Genomic DNA, 19,729 nt, shown 5'->3' with positions numbered 1-19,729 from the left:
GGCTATCCTCGACCGAGGCGGAGTACATGGGAACGTCTGACGCTACCTCAAATGATTCATGGTGTAGTCAGGACTAGACCGCCTTGGCGAAATCGTTGTGTACGAGGACAACATGGAAGCTGTCGAGGAACCCTTTGTTTCACGCTCGAACGAAGTACTTCGTTATTCGCTACCATTTCATCAGAGAAGCGCTGCAGAAGGGAATGTTCAAGGTCGAACATTTTGCATTCCGGGACATGGTGGCTGACGTTTTTTTAATAATAATAATACGAACGACGTACAGACGCTCTAGACCTGAGTTCTGACAAGAAACACCGACCATAATAATAATAATACGCAATAAGTATCCGCTTAAAACAACATTTTATTAATTGATAATAAAAAAAAGTTTTTAAGTAACAACAGACGCCAAACAATTAATTACTCATTTACATCCAAATTTTCTAATGACACACTTTTGGGCGCGACAGTTTTGATTGTTTTACTCAAGTTGAAAGCATTCTTTATTTCCTTCTTGTATTCCCGAAAAAATATTTTTTTATCTACTCCTATTCTGTGATACACATCCACCCCTAATTCAAAAAATGAAACTACAAAAGAGAAAATAACCCCAACTATCGTGATCCAAAATATACCGGCCATGTGATGGAGTGTTAATGGAGGCGCTACTGTATCAGGCGGGGGCTCCTGAAATTATTACATTAACAGGGTGACAATATTTCTACGGTACTACTTGCTTTGCATAATTTGGATCCCAATGCTTCTTCCCACCACTTACGCTGCAATTGGTCAATCACGCCCTTTTGCTGTAAAAGTAAAATAGCTGAACTAAGTCGATTTCGATATCCGGAATCTACGAAAGTGATATGTGAAACAATATTAGATAGGTACACCTCCTCCAACCTTTTCTTAATGCAATCCCAAAATATCGTTCGTCCAATCTTTCTCCTACGCTAATGAATTCACAGACCACATTAGCGGCATACTGAATAGTAACAGATTCCATAAAAAACGCGTGATTTCCCTCAAGTACCTTCACTGAACCTTCAAAAGCGTCTTCTGCCATATGTTCTGGATGGGAGTTCATGTAGTCACCAATCTGACTGAATACTGGATCTTTTGATCTCTGGAAAAGTGTCCAATAATATGACAATAAAGATGAAAATTTCCGCTTTGGGTATACCGTATACCTGAAAGAACTTATGCGTTGCTTCATTCGTAACAGCGCCATATGTAATACCGAGCTTATCCGCTCTTTTGACCAATTCCTCTGCGTTACTAAATGGCAGCTCTAATTTCTCTGTTGTTAATGACGCAGCTAATTGAGCTTTATAGAACGATACAATTACCAAAATAAAGAATGCGAAAAAACTCGATAGGATCCTTGTAGACGTAGCGCTGCACACAAGCATAATAGGTACATCAATTACTTCATGAGTACCTACTGCTTCCTTACCGTGGTGCTATCTCCGCTCCTTGCTGCATAAAGCATCCCAACACGAACCAAAATGAATTTCTTAAATGGAATTGGTTAACGAAATATTTTGGCTGCTTTATACACCGATCCCAATTGTCCCATTCGGGTTGGCAAACTCTCGCCATTACGTAAAGGCCAACAGACACCGTAAAATACGAAATGCCGATCCAAAGCCACACTTCAGGATGAAAAGGATGAGCAAATGAAAAAAATACTGGTACTGGCTTTGACGGTCTCACGTACAGTATTTGAATACCTAAAAACTAAAAATTGTACCTATCCATTTTAGTTATTACTCTCAGAGCTAGCAATGTTCAAACTCGAGTTTTTAGCGCGGCTAATTCTTATGAAGCCTTTGCATAAATCAGTTGGTAATTGGTATAAGGCCATTGTTGCTATAGGAATCATTTAAAAAATAATGAATGTGTTAAAAAGGAACAAATAATATAGGAAACTAAGAACAAATGGGTGATCAAAAATGAGTGGCGGTCGAGTCGCCTTTGAAAGTTCAAGTTGAGTACGATTTCCGATGTAAGGAACAATTCCAAAGGTGACTCGACAGCAACTCATTTTTGATCTCATAGTACTTTCAAATTATGTTTATATCTTTACTATTCGAATTGAAGATCGGAGACTTATCCCTGAAAACCTGAACAGGTTCTTAAAATAACTATTAACGTCGACCTATTTAGTTTTGAAAGTAACAAGTGCACTCAATTAAAAAACTATACTGTATTCATTTTAAAAAGGTAGCGGTAGAAAACATAGGGAAGCTTTCACCTTCACTGTGATTGGTTAAAACATGAGTCAGTATTACAATGAAACATAAAAAAACTGGTGAATTTTGTAAGGTGGTAGTTTATGTTGCCAACTAAACTGCCAAAGTGTCATTAGCTGTTATTGTCAGAGGTTTATTTCTGTTCGCAGTGCTGAATATTTCTACTTTACAATAATTTGGTGCCGTTTTATATTTTTCCCGTGTGTGTTTATCTTCAAACACAGCGCCATCTACTATCTTCTTATAATGAATGCAGTATAGCGTCTAAATTTAACAACAATAAATTCGCGTACCGTGAAGATCATACCAGTGCTTGTTCTGTTTTGGTTTGCGGTGTTTGATGAACATTGAGTTTTTTTGGTATATTCAATTTAGGAAGTGTTTGGGGAAAGTTCGAGTTTAATTTTAGATTGAAGGTGTTTGTCTTTAAAAATTTTGTTACGTGCGTTTATGAGCCTAGTAAATTTTGAGTCTCTTGGTAATTTGGGCAATCCGAGGGGTTATTTTGTGAAAGTGACTAAATTCAGTTATTTTGGTCTTTTGAAGTCATTTTCACTGATGAATATTGGGGTGACAGCTTCATTTATTTTGATAAATAGTAGCCGTGGCATTCCTAGTGGCATTTCAACATTTTTTATTTGTGTGAGGACCATAGAGCGCAAAATGATATATTGTCGATTCGTCGCGCGGCAATCGACAATCAATTTGCGCTCGAATTACACACAAGATTTTTTCTACAATCGAGCAGTTCACATATTTCCAAAAATTTAAATGTTACACTCAAATTATTCAATGCTCAAATGAAAGACGTCATTTACTCGTTGTCATTGCATTGGATACTCTGAGCAAAGAGTAATGTAGTTAATAATAGGAAGAGCGAGCGTTTTTTTTTATTTTGTCGCTTATAAGCAACAAAGTGACATTCCTCGAAAAAGATGACATTTGCGTTATCAAATACGAGCGCAAATGTCTACTTTGGATATCGATTGTACAAAAAATATTGTATAAAAAAATACTTAATTCGGTTGCATTACGCTCCGGCTCGGAAATGAAATCAGTTTTGTAGAATAATGATGCAGCTTTTATTATTATAAATATCATACTTACTGTACTATGTATTTAGTCAGGATAAAGTTTGTATTGAACGATCAACCTCGTTGCCACAAAAAAAGTGTTACCTACTTTAACTTCTAATAAAACAATATGCTATTTTAAATAAATTTGGGAAAATAGGATTAAGGGTAATAGTTATTTACATAAAAGTCAGGAAAATGATGCATTACTGGCGAAGAAATATTGAAGGAAGACGAGTACCTTACTTTAATTTCCGAGTCAGATAGTGTCATTTGAGTGACGAGTTTCGTATTAAATTTTACCCGAAATCGTGTTTTAATATAACAGTTCAATTTTTATATGGAACTTTTGATTCATGTCAACCTGTCGCAGTGATGACAGTAATTATTATAGACATTTACAAATGTCACAAACGCGGCCGGTAAAGTGACATGTGCGGCTAGTAAAGTGACAAGCGGCAGGAACGTAGTCTGCTCAGTGCTCTGACTGTCATGGAAACTAAAATTTCTTGACAGAAAGTAGGCATGAAAATGAAGGTTTCAGGACGATTTTGGGTAAACATTTTTGATATACACACGCGCTTTTTTGCTATGGCGCAAAATGACTTATCTTCTACATCTTCTAATTCCATAATAGTTGTTCTAAATTAACTAACAAAACAAGTTCGTCTGATGTACAGTGACCTTTCGACTTTAAATTTCCGTGGCAAACAAATGAAAGAGCTAGAGAAAAACAAAAAGTCGTCTTTGCAAGATAGGATTTCGATTTTATTTTTGGGGTTAGGAGACATCTTATTACACGAGTTGTAGACGAACTTGTTTTTGAAGATTATGTCCACTCCGTTGTGAACATAGGATAGGGTAAGAAAGCGATATTCCTGGCGACCTTTTTCTCCGTATTACGAGGTTTTGAGGTGACGATTTGTAGCCTGGTGGATTTAGTGTGTTGCTGCGCGTTGTAATTCGTTTGAGCAAGTATTTTTATTTTATTAAATTTACAGTTTTTGAAGCTTCTCCTAGTTAGGTACATAATTATGCTAGCTCCTTAGAAAATAAGATTACCCCAAATCGTAAAAAGGTGAGGTGAGTGTATTGGTATACTCGTATGTGGAAAAAGAAGAAGACATTATTTTTTGATTTAATATATTTAAGCATTTCGTAAATTTTGGGTTTCATGATCGACCAGATTGAGCAGTGATTTCCTGTATTAGGGGAGGTTGAGTCGAATCATCTATCTCAAATCAAAGAACAAAAAAAAACTATTCCCTTTGGGGAGTGTAAGGTAATTAAGCTAAACTACCCGTTACTTTTATGAGCCCAGGGCGAGCCGAGATGCCAAAACCCAGAGATTCAGAGAAGTTGAAATATAGGATCGATTATCTTCTCATACGAACGGCTATCATATCGCAGTTTACGAAAACTGAGTTATGACACCCAAACCATGAATCGTCATTAGAACTACGTTAATATAGATGGGAGCCCATGCCCAACAAATTGGGCGCAGTTGGGTAAACGCAAATAAAAAATATGAAAAAAAAGGCAAGGTAAGCCCATTCAACATGTCCAGTCGCATCAAAATTATATCTCTTGGAAATTTAAAAAAAAAAACTTAATTTGAAGCTGTATGTTTGCGTACAATAGATAGGTAACTGATTTTTCGCGCCGAACCAAACCATACTGTTTTCTTTTTTATTTTTCACGGTTTTTTCCATGACTCCCACTATATGAAAAATTTTAGAGTGAATTTTTAGTTTCGCCGCCGTTAGTACGTATCTTCCTAATCTATCCTGCTAGAAAAGGTAACAGCAGGGGAAACAGCTACCACCACTAATGGCGTCATCATACCCACTTACATATTATGCAAAGGCATCATATGAATAAAAGTATCAGTCATCGTCATATAATGGAATTATTGCTAACTCTTAGTCTATGGGAAGAGAGATGTGGTACCTAGCGACATAAAAGGAACCGTGAAGTCTACGTACTCTTCTCTCTCTTTAGTAATCGCCATATCCCCAATGGCTATGTCACCTTTCTGAAAAAGTATAAAATGGTTATCTATAGGTACAAGTAATCATTTGTACGTTACCCCACTCAAAATATCACCAATCATTCCATTCCAAGATTGTGTTACAGGATCATAGTCACCATTTTTGTCGTCCTCATTGCGGATCAATGTGTAATTAAAACCCTCTAGCTTAGAGATTTCGGAAATGATGTCGACTACGAAACCTTCAAATTGGTCATTTCCCAGCAAGACCGTGCTGCTGTTCTTATAGAAGGTGTAAGGTTCCGACTAAAACCGATAATTCTAATGGGAACCTTAAAAGTCATGTTTGCAGCTTTCCAGCTAATAATTTATTTCTTACCCAACTAATCATTACGTTCAAATGCTTCTCTTTTAAATTATCTTTGAACATTGACGAATTATCCATTTTTATTCCATCTTTGGGCGACCAAGTTCCAATTTTGGCAATTCCTCCTTCTTTAAGCTGAATGATGTTTAAATTGAATTCGCTACGAAATCCTTTGTGGTCGAACTTTATTAATCCAGTTAAACCTGTCATTGTCCTCTGTAGGTAAATTATGAAATAGTAATTGCAATTTTGGGTTGTGAATTACCATTTTTAGAAAATTATATATTGTACTTCCGTACGCCCAGTTATCAGTTGCGTTACACGACAACTGTAACACAGTAAAACTGTGCATATCTTTAAGTGTCTCTGAAAAGAGATTGACCGCATCAATTAGTAAAGCAGATGATGCTCTAAGCTTCCAAGCTGTTATGTGAGGAGGATGAGTCAGCATCTTCCTTTTTTTCTTGGCTAATTGAATTTCTTGAGCAGCTTCGATTACTAAAGGAGCCGTTGGATCTATGAGCTGAACCTGACCGTAATCGCAAAATCGAAATTATATTTTGTCAAACACGTTTACTTACCCCAAATATGTTTGCTTCACTATACTGGTACAGGCTAAGATCGATAGTGTGTAAATCAAAATTTAAAATAATGTAATTATATTTTATTGTCATTAGTCCAACTTCCTGAGCTTGTTGTAAAACGTCACTTAGGTTTTCAATGGAACATATTACAATAAATTTGGTTGCTTTTGACTTTCTGACATCTTTCCAAACATTTCTGAAACAATGAATATCTTTAAATTTTTAATCGCCATCATGTTAATTACCTGTAACCAGAAGTCTCGTTTTGGTGCAATAAGTGTATGTCAACTGTAGCCCCAGTGTCCGTAGAAACCTTTAATACTTCTAAAAAAGAATCTACATGCGACATCTCATACAACAACGCAAAATTCTTCCACTTAAAGTATTGAACCAAATCGCTAAATGCTCTCACAACTGTGGAGCGATGTGGATACATACTGATTGAACAACATTCCGGGTCACTCTCACTACTTGCAGTAATCTTTATAACTGGTATTTCTTTTGAGTCACATATGGACTGAACGATGTCCTCACTGCTCTCCGATAAAGATGTGAAAACTGCCACAACTCCACTTCTAAGCATGGAACACATCATCTCCATTGCTGCCATGGGCATACTCCAGTTGATGCCAACGATGGATTTGTGCACAGTGTCAATTACATATTCGGGTTCAATGTAAGCAAGTGTAGCTTTGAGGTGACGGCCATAGTGGGACTGTTTCTTGTTAGCCATATCCACTGCCACATTAAATACAAGCAGTTCTTCTTGGTCAAAGCCCTCAAAAAGACCGCCTGAACATACAGCTTCAATTAGAATATGAAAAGCATATAGACTATAAAAACATATTTTTTTTTTTTTTTTTTTATTTTTTTTTTGAGTTGGATCCATCGTTCCTCGAAATGGGGGTTGAAATATATTATGTTATCAAAAATCTCTAAACCTTCCCCATATAGTTTTATTCGTTGAAGTTTTTAAAAATAACAGCGACTATAGTTTCGGCGTACTGCCATCATCAGGCGACTAGAAGTGTATCACAATAAAGCAATGGCCAGTTTATAATTAAAAAAACAACATGTTCGTCTTATCCGTCTTCAACGTTTGTAATTTACCGTTTTCCTGTTAACTTTCACAGTAAGTACTAGCTCTTAATGTTTTCAAATTTGCTATATTGTGATACACTTCTAGTCGCCTGATGATGGCTGTACGCCGAAACTATAGTCGCTGTTATTTTTAAAAACTTCAACGAATAAAACTATATGGGGAAGGTTTAGAGATTTTTGATAACATAATATATAAAAACATAGACCGGGTAGGGAGTTATTTTTATTTATTAACGATCAGGATCGTTAATAATTTTTTATTTCTGTCTGTCTATCTGTCCGTGTGTCTGTTCGCCTGTCCGTCCGCCTGTCTGCCCGTCTGTCTGCTCATCTGTCTGCCCTCGTCGGTCTGTTCGTCCGCTCCTCCGTCTGTCCCGATATCTTAGTGTAGACGCGTCCGATCGCTTTGAAAATTGATACACATGTTCTTCAGGATATAAAAAAGGTCGCTATTGTTTTTGGGCTACGTAGACTAACGGGCCCAAAACCTGCTCAAACCTATAACAAAACAAGGGTTTCCTTTAAATTCTTGCTACAAAGAACATATGAATGTCCGGTTTTCTGTATTAGTAAAAAGTTCCCCAAACTTCAGACAACTATGCTGATATGAATGTAAAAAAATTGCGCATGCGCAACCCAACTTTTGTAATTGATGCGCAATGACAATTTTCTTATTTGTTAAGGTATTTAAATTAAATTTTGTATGTACGCACATCGAATAAAAGTAAAACTAATGCCGATTAAAAAAGATTTTTTTCTCCAACCACCTGAATAAGACGCTATTTTGTGACAGTGTTCGGTACCTAAAATTGACGTTTTGCGGATTAATTGCTTTCACCATGGCAACTGTACAAAAAGTGGATACTTTTGGTCCTAGTACCAAAAAGAAATTGACCTTGAAAGTTGGCCAATTAAAAAATTACAATCACGGAGATATGTCAATTGACATCGTTTTACATTGCAGGTTGTAAGATATTTCTATACATACAAATCAAATATTTTTGCATATTCAATGCAAATAATGATGTTACCTATACGTAGGTACATGTATTGAAAATGATGTAGCTCTCTATTTTTATTTAAACCATGTGTAACGTAATTTACATATTCGGTGAACGTAATTTTAATACGTATACAACCCGCCGTCGCGCGTAACGCCATCTACTTCAGACCCATTGCACTATTATCTGTCATTTTGAATTCAAAATTTGGAAAAGTTAATTGCAATTAATTTTAATTAAAAAACTGTATGGTAAGTATTTTATTTCAATACAAAATATAACAATATTAATTGTGTATACAATAAAATGACTGAAACTGATAGCGACATGGATTGCACTCCGCCAGAGATTATAGAAACGGCAGAAGATGCTACCTCAAGATTTGCTCCCTACTTAGTCGCGAGAGGTGAGAAGTAAGAAGTAAGAACGAATAGGTTATAAGTTAACCTAAAAACTAGAGTGGCATGACACGTGAGGACAAGAAAGCAGAAGTTCTTATACTAGTAGTGAAACTGTGACTGAATCTAAATTCGAATATAATTTGAAGTACAGGGGGTTGGAGAAAAAATTTTATGTTTTATTCGTACAAAAAATGCGTTTTCGGGACTCGGAAGGTTGCTGGACTCCGCTAACGCGTCGTCCAGCAACTATCTTCCTCGTCCCGAAAACTGAAATTTTTTGTACTAATGAAACAAATAACTATTTTTACAAGCTATCTATCTGGTGGGGCAGAATCAACCTCTTAAGGTGTGTTGTAAAAATGATGTATGTGTGAAGATCTCGAGGATGGTTCGGTATTCAGTTGTATCGGATTTTTATCTTCAATTATATAGTTCAGGCCTGAGTCAAGGAAGCTGTCGCGGAATCGTATATGTTCTTGTTTTAACCAAAACTTTTCAAAATCGTTAACTAAACACCAATTTCGCTAGTAAAGTAGTCCACATAACACACTTTAGCTTGATACGAATAATTTATACAATTCATTTTAGGTACCTAATCATTTGTTGCCATCAGGCTTATATAGGTACTAGCATAAAATTTTGGAAAATACAGAGGGCTGTTCGTGGTGACCTCTTTAAAGAATGCCACGAAATATTTCCACCGCGTTTTTCAAAATGAAGTTAGTAACATCCAAAAATACTCTAACATTATTTTTATAACAGTAGATACTAATGAAATATGTAGATCGTATAATATGCACTCAATTTAATTATAGAGAAGGCATTACTGGCAAAAACAAAATGTAATTGCGCTTACCAACCAAAGTACTATCAATCGATACACCTCCTTCATTTGAACTTATTTTTATACATAAAACTGCAATAAGGATAAACACTTTTACAAACATGATAATCTATAAAAATGTCAATAACCGCACTAGCTTATGTTTAGGCATTTTACTTCGATGAATATTTTTGAGGGAGATTCTATTTGCGAAACAGAAGCACATGTTGTTAAATATAGACTGCATTCACCAAGTAGGAAACCACCTTATTTTGCGTGTCATTTTGTTTAATTTATGTCACACCACCAACTGTGTCAGTCTAAAAACGTAGTTGGGAAAGTAGCTCAGAAAAGTATAACAGTAGGTAAAAAAGGTGTAAATAAATTAAATAAATGTCAAATTTATATCACTGTCTACAATCCACAATCACTAATTAATTTTCAGTTTATAAATATAATCTGCATGCATGAATTGTGACAAAGCTAATCCTTTAAACCCAAGCATTCTACGATTATTTCTTCGAGTTATACCATTGATTCGTAGTATATAGTCAATGGTCATACCAAAGAGTCCTCGTGTGAGATCGAATGGACTTCAGCGCATCAGTAATCCATTAGCCAGTTTTGACTCCACCATCAATAAGATCTTGTTGAAGGCTACCACATTCTCTTTGCCGGTACCCAGTTCCGACATCCCATTCACCCGCAATTCGAATTTGATGTTTTGACTCCACCATCTTTAAGATCTTGTGGGGGATAACCACATTCCCTTTGGAACCGACTGGCCAACCAGCCGACCGATCGAACAGGCAAAGTGAATACATAAGCGCTACTTTTTTCAAAGACGCGATAAAAAAGTATCGACTTTATCAATTAGGCCAAAAATGGCATACCTATTATTTTGTTGAGATTCTCAGCGGGTTGTTCGAAATGCACAAACGTCCTGAGAAAGGTTCGCTCCCAGGAACCATGTCGTCTTACACTGAATTTTATGAATTCTACTTAAAGGTCTCAACAAAAGAAACTTTCTACCAACTACCGTCTTAATACTTTATGATTTCTCATCGAAAGGAGGTGGGGGGGGGGGGGGGGACTAGTTTTATCCTTTCTCTGGTACTCTAATGAAAGGTCTCAACGAAAGGAATTAATTTCTACCAACCATAGTCCTGCTCCCCAACCCCTTATCGTGATTGGATATAAATAATTCCTTCTCAAGAACAGATTGTTATTATTGAATTATCTGGACGAAGTCTACCCATTAAGCATCTACCAAGAATGAAAACGTCGATAAATATAGCATGCTACTAATAATAATAATATAATAATAATATTTTATTGTACTTATGTGATGCTTCACCAGCAAATAAAAAAATACAAAATATACAAATACAAAAATATAATTTTCAAATGTATAAAAGCGTTCATGACTAGCAGGTTTTTTACAAAAGACTTAAAAGCACAAAATGGTAGTTGTTGTATGTTTGATGGCAAACAGTTGAATAAGAAATTCGATTGGTACTGGACACCATCTTGGGATTTGCATAATCTGTAAAATTCATTTCGAATACTTGTTTTATTTCGGGTGTCATGTGCATGTATTTCACATTGACGTAGATTTTTTGAAATGTTACGTTTTGCATAGCAAACAGCCTCGAGAATATAGATGCTTGGAAAAGTTAGAATTTTAAGATTTACAAACTCCTTTTGGCAGTCTTCTCTATAACCCATTCTGCTTATCAGTCGAACTGCTCTACGTTGCAGCTTAAAAATACACCGCCAGTGTGGGCTGTGTCCCCAAGCAAGGATCGCATAAATGATATTGTACTATGAACAAATGCATAGTAAGCTGTCTTAATAGTATTTTGCAATGTACTGTACTGTTCCTTAACATATTCATTAGAAATATTGACTTATATAACTTTTTTGATACCTTACTACAATGGTTATTAAATTCTAGTTTACAATCAATAACACAGCCCAGCAAGAAATTCGTTTGAAGATTATCAGTCAAAGGGTTATCATTCCGCAAAGACAAAGTCAAGACCTTAGTTTTAGCCTGATTTAACCTTAAAGAGTTGTTAGCACACCATGTTGCGACAACAGTAATGCTGTTTTGTATATCCAAATATGACGAATTATAAACTACATTTGTGGAAATTAGTGTTGCATCATCGTCATATAAAATACACTGAACCTTAGCCGGTAGAAATTCCGGAAGGTCGTTGATATAAATTAAAAAAAGCAAGGGCCCGAGTATAGACCCTTGCGGTACACCTCGTTTAATTGGTAATTTCTTAGAAACCACCTTATTAAAGTTCACGCACTGGTATCTGTTAGCAAAGAGGGTTACTCTTTGCTGTTAGTAAGGAAGGACTTTATTAGAGACGCACTTTTATTACCAAACTTGTAAATTTGCAAAAGCTTTCGTATTAGGATTTCATGGTGTCTAAGCAATCGAATGCTTTAGATGAGGCCGGGACATTTCGCCGAATGCCCACAACGCCGACACGATTTTTTGAAGGTCCATATCGCCGACTAGGGACACTACGCCGACGGACACTACGCCGACCGTGCCCACATCGTCGACAAGTGTGCAAGGAACACAACGCCGACCATGCCCACTTCGCCGACGGACACTACGCTTTTTTCGAACTACAGACTCATACGAAAATTCTTAATCAAACTGGACGGAGTGTGAAGCAAAGCAGCTTTGGATATTAGGTTATTTGCAGGTTTAGGACATTTTTTTCAAACTTTTTAAAATGCAAACTCATACACTGGACAGAGTATGAGGGGCCTGGATTTTCGAACAGTCGGCGTTGTGGTCACGTTCGGCTTAGTGTCCCTTGCACACGTTTCGGCAATGTGGGCACGATCGGCGTAGTGTCCGTCGGCGAAGTGGGCATGGTCGGCGTTGTGTCCCTTGCACACTTGTCGACGATGTGGGCACGGTCGGCGTAGTGTCCCTAGTCGGCGATATGGACCTTCAAAAAATCGTGTCGGCGTTGTGGGCATTCGGCGAAGTGTCCTAGACCCCTTTAGATATATCCACAAACGCGGCGACCATATACCTACTGTTTTTTTCTCAAAACACTGTAGAACATTTGTGACCAGAGAGGTAATTGCATCAGATGTAGATCTGCTTTTCCGAAATCCATATTGATGATGGTAGAAGATGTCGTTACTCTCAAAGTAATTAGTAAGCTGTTTGCAGAGAATTTTTTCTATAATTTTACCAAAGATTGGAAGATTAGACATGGGTCAGCAACAGTGCTAAAGAAAAGATTGGAATCATCGCACAATAACGTCGAAAGTGGTTCTATATTACAGTCTTTATTCGACTTGATTAGAGTCCACATGGCTTTGGTGGAATTCACAGAATTCGTAATGAAGCTATCATTCGCCATTATTTTAGCAAGCCGGATCTGTTTTTTTGTAACTACCTGGTAGTAGGTAACGGAACCATTCTCAACTCATCACTCAAAATTTTGATGTACACCCCAATTCGATTTAGTAGTAAACGGATTCAAACGCTATGACAGAGAAAAAGAAAATTGGCTCTGTTTTCAGCCATGCTAATTACTTGTGGTCATTATTTTAGGTGCTTATATGTGCACGTGTTAAACAAGTAGGTAAAAATTGTGCACAACTCTTGTGCAGATAAAGCGCCTTTTTTAAACCGAAATAGCTTAGAAAATGGTTAAACCGTTAGCGGCGCCAAGTACCGATGCGAAGTAAGGAAGAATACCCAGGTTTACAAATAGGCAAAGAAGAAAATGAACCCTAAGTGTTCATGATGGACTTTGTAATTATTATGCGCTTTGTATAATTCATACCTTTGATTTGATCAAAATATACAATCTACCAAGTACAAAGGTATATTGCGTTTATTATGTATACGTTTATTAGCAGTACATTATCGACGAATTTAATACGAATAATGCGTAAAGATATTACTACAAATTCCATACGGGAAATTTAAACGTATTCAGTAAACGCATATAAATCGTATTATAAATGGGAATAATAAAAGCATAATATTCTACAAGAATATATCAATATCCGCCGGACATTTATGCGTATTATATATACTAGCATATGATTACGTTTTTTAAACGTAGGGTTTTAGTCTACTACAAACGCGTTATATACGGTAGGTATTTATAAAACTTCTACATTTTGTGAGACATTTTCAGATATAAGAGTCTGCATTGATGGCTTTACCACGCCTAACATGGGTCCATGAATCACCAGGCTCTGATATATGCCACACCATACCAAAATTTTAACTTAACTTCGGTCATTAAGACGGCTTAAAACTTTGGGTGGTCCACTTTTAGGTAAATTGATTTGATACAAGAAATGCCTTCCTCGCAATCTTTTATTGTCTGTTCGATTGTTGAAACCGAAATATCTAGCCGGCCCGTGCGGCACAGTTCAGTTAATCCGGGTTCGGGCATGGATATTTGTAAATGTATAGTGGGTTGGATTGGTAGAGCAGCCATGGCTAAAACCCCGCCCACTCAAAAATAAAAGCAAAATAAAAGAAAAAAATAAAATAATATCTTCCTATACTAACATCCTAACAATGTCGCGTTTAGGTACTCGCCCAACCAACTGATAAATTCCTCTACGAATATCAAGCTTGTATCTGTATGACATTATATTCACCTTTATTTTACACTAATGACATATTAAACTACAAGCAATTCATTAACTTTTCATTCCAATGCCAACTAGAAGCTCTTTACACATAAACATTTAAAGACCGCCCGGCATACATTCAAAATCCTCCGACACTCCATTCTGCAGATATTTGCACTGAAAGCTTCCAGTTCACCAATAAATATGTCTCGTTTAGTCGATTCATTTTGCCTGTGAGAGTACTTTCCTCTGATAAACCGTTTTCGATATATTCGCTCTTAAAGTTTTGAAATCACCAGTAGATATATTTCTTCCAGACGTCCCAATAGCCCTTTGTGAGTACCCTCTTCCGACAATCCGTTCTGGAGATGTAAGGGAATATATCTGATCACGATAAGGGGTCGAGGAGGAGGACTATGGTTGGTAGAAATTAATTCCTTTCGTTGAGACCTTGAATTAGAATACTATGAAAGATAAAATTAATTTCTAATTCCCTCCCTCAGGCTTCGTCACCCACTCATCTCGAAAAAGAGTCGCTACGAAATAATTCGTGGGCAGTCCTGAACAGTCCGCCACTCATTTTCTACTAACACAACTATTGCATCATCTATAACATGTAAATAAACGTATTTTGATTGATTGATTGCGTGTCGATTTTCATCTTTCTTTCTTTGATAAACCGTAACCAGGTACACTTCGTTTTATACAAACAGCTGCAAGGGCGAGTTACAACGCATGGAATTTTAATTGCCATCATCCGCTTGTATTGATTGGATTCATAATTTGGTGATTCCGCAGTAATTAGTGGAGGGAATTTCACCTATACTCTAGTGAGGATAAAAATTTACGTTCTTCCTTTCGTATCGTAAGTACCTACCGCCATTTGCATTTCGTGTATTGAGGTGTAGGTACCTTTCATTATGTTTCGGCTGATATTTGTCATTTGTGTACCGCAATTTCCATTAACAATTGCTGTTTCATCTACAATTAGCCCTCTTATTTAAGAGGTATGTGAATTTTAGGTAATCAAGGAAGGAGTTACCTTTGATTTACTTGTATTTGGCCCTATACGTGCGAATTTTTGTCCGGAATCTCAATTTATTTACAGAAAGTTTTTTTATAATTCAGTAAAGTTTGCTAACCGATCATTCTTGGTTGGGGGTTTGTTAAACTGGGGAAGTTCAAATATTGTATATAGGGATTAGGGGCACTACTATGATTTGTGAGTAACGTAAGTTATAATTTTTGAGTATTTAAGCAAGTTTGTATTTTGTGTGATACGCCATTCTCTTGTGGAAACAATTTTTATTTTACAATTTAAATTTGACAATAAACAGTAAGTATTCCTTTTAGTACCTACACTGATTTCACTGAATTAATCCACGATTGAGTGGAAGTTTTTATCTTGGATTTTATATTAAAGATTAGACCGGATATTGCAAAGGTACCTATATTTAAATCTGTGCTAATGTATTATATCTCGTGTATAAAATAAGTAATGACCATTGCATAAAAATGTAATTTATGTATTCATATTAGGGGATAATAAAAGTCCTCAAAGGCCACATTGACTTATTCCTATTCATTTATAAATACGCAAGTAATTGAGATGATCACGATCACCTAAGGACTTTGTGTTCGCATTTACTAACTGGAACAGCACGTAGGCACTTATTAAAGTTATGTTTTTATATATCTTTCCCAATAGAGACATTATAATCGCAATGAAAACTTTATTGAGCATTAAGGTGGCGGCAATAAATGAGACTATTGGACAGGAAACAGTCACCTCAGGGTTTGAATTATATTGCTTTTAACACATTCGTTTATCCTACGTTATCTAAAACAATAAAATTAAGACAACCACCTCGGCTTTTAAAAGGAGACCTAATCACAAATTTTTGCCGTTCTGATTTTATAATCACTTTTGATTGTATATTTTACAAAGTGTAGAAGCCTTTTTTGTAGATCTCATCAAAACACATGTTTTTTGTAATTAAAATTTCTCACCCTGATACTTTACTTTTAGAAAAAATGCAAATTTAGAAAAATAAAATAAATGGTTAAACTTTTCAATTCAAAACTTCTCAAAAACAAAGGAACTTACCAAAAATTATAATGAACTTTTTTGTAGAGTTTTTAAGCCATTTTAGTCAGTGTATGCGAAAAAAATTTTAAAAAAATGTATGGTTCTTTTAAACTTTTGACACCCTCAACAACCGTGAAGATGGTTACGGATCAAAACCAAAATTGGACGTTTTCGATTTCCCATATAACCCTATATGCACCCCAAATTTCTTCCAAATCGAATCAGGGTTTTTTTAGTTATCGTATTGTAGTGTACTTAGCTCCTAGGTTCTACGCTAACTTCACACTACAAGAACACGGAAATAGAGTCAACACGGTAACGTTTAAAAATGGCCACCAAAGTGACTATTCCCTCCAAAACTAACCAAGATCCCGCTTAAATTTGAAAAGTAACACGTGATCAAACATCTAAGGCAGGTCCCCCTTATGTTAGTAGTAAACAACGCTATGACCTGAAGCACAGTAGGGAAGGAACGTAAAATAAAACACTGAAATTGTGAAAAGTTTGTTTAATAATTATCGTGGTTATTATGCTTGTAAGAGCTCGGAAATTTAAGTCGAAATAAATTACATTGCAAAAATAAACTTTGAAAATGGTAGTTCACCGAATAAAAATAGAAATAGGCTGGGAAAAAATAGAACTTACCAAGAAAAAAAACCAGCCATCAAATTAATATTAAATTGTGTAGTAAAATTAATTGTTTGTAATGATGTGAATGCGTAACATAAAATTTAACAACACAAAAACTAGCATGTAGACTTCAAGAGGTAACATATAAGTTAAAAACAAGTTTTGGGAATTATGGGTCAAGTAAGCAGGGATCAAGATTCTAAGAAAGGGTGAAATACACAGGATGTGACTCATCTTTGGTGCAATAAGGTCCTTTTGTTAAAAGCAAGATGGAAAATTACATGGCCTTGTAGGCAAATTTAACTATCGGTAAAAATATTTGGAAATTATCGAATCGCCACTCATGTATCACACATAGATTCTAAACCGAAGAGTTTTGATTACCATAATCTCGCCCCCGCAAGGTAGGTAGCCTCGCCCCTCGTTCGGGGTTTCGAGCCTACGTTGAATGTCGAAGACAATCACGGACTTAGGTGTCGTAGCTCAATTTTGACTACAGTTTTTACCACTCCCGTGACTGCTTCATTCAAGGAGGAAATTGTTAGATACAAACAAGAAGTCAGTACATACATCAAACGAATCGGTAATTTCCACATTTAAAATAAAATGATCAAAATTTATATGTCTATTACTTCTCGGATAGGACCAAGTAATCAACACATAAACATAAATTAAGCAAAAATTACACCAAAAACGTAAACGATTACAAACAAAAGAATAACGGTATTATACATATCATTCTGCATTACGGTTAAACCAAGTAAATTTCAAAAACAAAGATTGAAACACAAACAAAATATAAAATGCGGCATACAAAACACAAATACGATATAAAGAAATGCAAAAATTACTACCTGCTTTAAACAACACAAAATAACAACAAACATTTATGGAGCGACGCGTTCACGATTGCCATTCAAGTCAAGATGCCAAACGTAACCAACGTTCGTGCTTCTCCAGATGGCGCAAATCGCTTTCCTCTCCTAAAAATTGCGTGTATCGTCGTAAGTTGTATATGTGGAACCTTTTCGAGGGAGAATCTTTTGGGAGCAGATATTCCGGGGCGAGTTTTCTTGTGGCCTAAAATTCTGCAGCCCAGATTTCTTGGAGCCAAATCTTCCGCGAGTTTTGAGGGCGACTCTTCTGGAAGCAAATTTTCCGAGAGCAAATCTTCCGGGGACGAATTTACCAGGGCAATTATTCCGGAACGAATTTGCCACACACGACGGAAACACATATGAAAGCTTGAAATTGTAATAATGTAGGTAATAGAGGGGAGAAACAAATGGTTTTTCAGTTACGTGATTAATGAACAAAGGATATAAAATTAAAGAAAATTAGTTAAAGGAATTGAAATTTGTGTATACAGGTTGTTCCTAAATATGATGTATTACATAAGAAAGGGGCTATAATACTCTGCCTTATTTTATTACTAAAATTTCATACAAACATAGGTCCCCAAACGCTTCGTTACCGTCTTACCGATCGACAGTATGTTATCGTTAGCGTACAGTTTACAATTTGAACCATTAATTTATAAACATATGTAAACACGAGATACAATTTCAAATGCAAACTGTCAAAACTAATAAAAACAAAAGATAATTTAAATGAAGCCAAGAGGCCAACTGGACCATTTTAAAGATCCATTTTTAATTTTTCTCAATAACGGTCGCAGATACGACAAAATTACAGACCAAACAGCTTTTGGACAAACCAGAACCTCAATTTCTTATTTTACAATCAAGCAACATGCTCTTGGAAAACCAACACCCTGTAGATTCTCATTACCATTGACATGAGCAATGATATAAGCCATTCAGCGTAACTTACATTTCAAATGTGGGCAAAATATCTCAAAAACTACAAGATATAAAGAAAAAACTTAAAAAATCGTGAAATTAGAAGTTATTATATAGGCATAACATAAGTCAAAGAATCAGTCCATTTCGTATATACATCATATTTAAGAACACCCTGTATAATAACCCAAGAAAATCTAACACGAATTGGCACTACAGGCCAACCTTTTCCTACAATTTTGACAAATTATCCTGCGAGTTTTCTAAAACCAAATATTGAGTACACAGACGTGAATTGATTATAAAGTGGGCAATTGGGTTGTTAGATAGGAGATAGGACTGAAACAATAGATAACTGCCACAATGCACATACATTTATGAACTTATTTACAATCTATAATAATCTATGCCGTGGATATTACATTCGCAGCAAGGATCTTGTCAACGGTTCTTTGTGTGTTGGGTTCTCTAAGTAATTATTCTTATCTTAGCCCGTATTTAGTCCGGTTTTTCCGCTGGCAACATGTTATTTTTACTTATTTTACTTATTTATCTTGGAACAAGCTTCTCCTAAATCCCAGATTTTGTGATTGCAGACTCGCGATTCATCAATTTGGTGTGAAACGAATCAGTTGAATGCTTTACGAAAGTCTCTGTACATGAGATGTAAAATAATATTACAGACAAAATCTACCAAACAACAAATGTTTGAAAATTACTTTCAAGTTTCAGGTAAACATAAAGAACCGTTACTTGCCACATTTCCCAAAATATACCCAAGTAATATTTTTATGGCAATAATGCAGTTAAAAAATGCAAAGTTTCTAATCTTAGTAACATAGCTATATCACAGATATACGAAATATATCTGTGGCTATATCCTGATCAAAATATTATCTGATTATGCTTTTTTTTACTGCCGGTCAAATATAAACTACAAAGTTGTATAAATTTAATAGCGTCCAGTTC

At 35.8% G+C, this 19,729-nt stretch overlaps 1 protein-coding gene across 3 annotated transcripts; it reads right to left on the bottom strand.

The window, feature by feature from the left end:
• Positions 1-346: 346 nt before the first annotated feature.
• On the bottom strand, positions 347-9,875 carry LOC116164886 (glutamate receptor ionotropic, kainate 2-like). Of its 3 annotated transcripts, none has more exons than XM_031479134.1 (12): positions 9,629-9,872; positions 6,515-7,061; positions 6,267-6,465; positions 5,951-6,208; positions 5,698-5,901; positions 5,418-5,624; positions 5,279-5,363; positions 1,457-1,733; positions 1,191-1,398; positions 904-1,126; positions 738-853; positions 347-687 (listed from the first exon to the last, which is right to left on the bottom strand). In XM_031479134.1, exons 1-12 carry the CDS (start codon positions 9,717-9,719, stop codon positions 421-423), a joined length of 2,682 nt encoding a protein of 893 aa, XP_031334994.1. In that variant the 5' UTR covers positions 9,720-9,872; the 3' UTR covers positions 347-420. The 3 variants fall into 3 exon arrangements, with proteins under 3 accessions (XP_031334994.1, XP_031334993.1, XP_031334995.1); XM_031479133.1 differs by having other exon boundaries at positions 5,951-6,214; positions 9,629-9,871; XM_031479135.1 differs by lacking the exons at positions 347-687; positions 738-853 and having other exon boundaries at positions 951-1,190; positions 1,241-1,398; positions 5,951-6,214; positions 9,629-9,875.
• Positions 9,876-19,729: the final 9,854 nt, after the last annotated feature.

Source organism: Photinus pyralis, unplaced genomic scaffold (assembly GCF_008802855.1).
Source record: "Photinus pyralis isolate 1611_PpyrPB1 unplaced genomic scaffold, Ppyr1.3 Ppyr1.4_LG2, whole genome shotgun sequence".
NCBI lineage: Eukaryota > Metazoa > Arthropoda > Insecta > Coleoptera > Lampyridae > Photinus > Photinus pyralis.
Note: the sequence above shows the minus strand (reverse complement) of the source record. Positions and strands in the feature narration are given on the sequence as shown.

Excerpts from the sequence above, each read along its gene's own strand:
- LOC116164886 (XM_031479133.1), bottom strand. The coding sequence starts at position 9,719 with ATGTTTGTAAAAGTGTTTATCCTTATTGCAGTTTTATGTATAAAAATA. Across the intron at positions 7,062-9,628 it reads GATTGATAGTACTTTGGTTG|GCGGTCTTTTTGAGGGCTTT; the intron begins GTAAGCGCAATT and ends CTGTATGTTCAG. Across the intron at positions 854-903 it reads TGGGATTGCATTAAGAAAAG|ATTCCGGATATCGAAATCGA; the intron begins GTTGGAGGAGGT and ends TCACTTTCGTAG.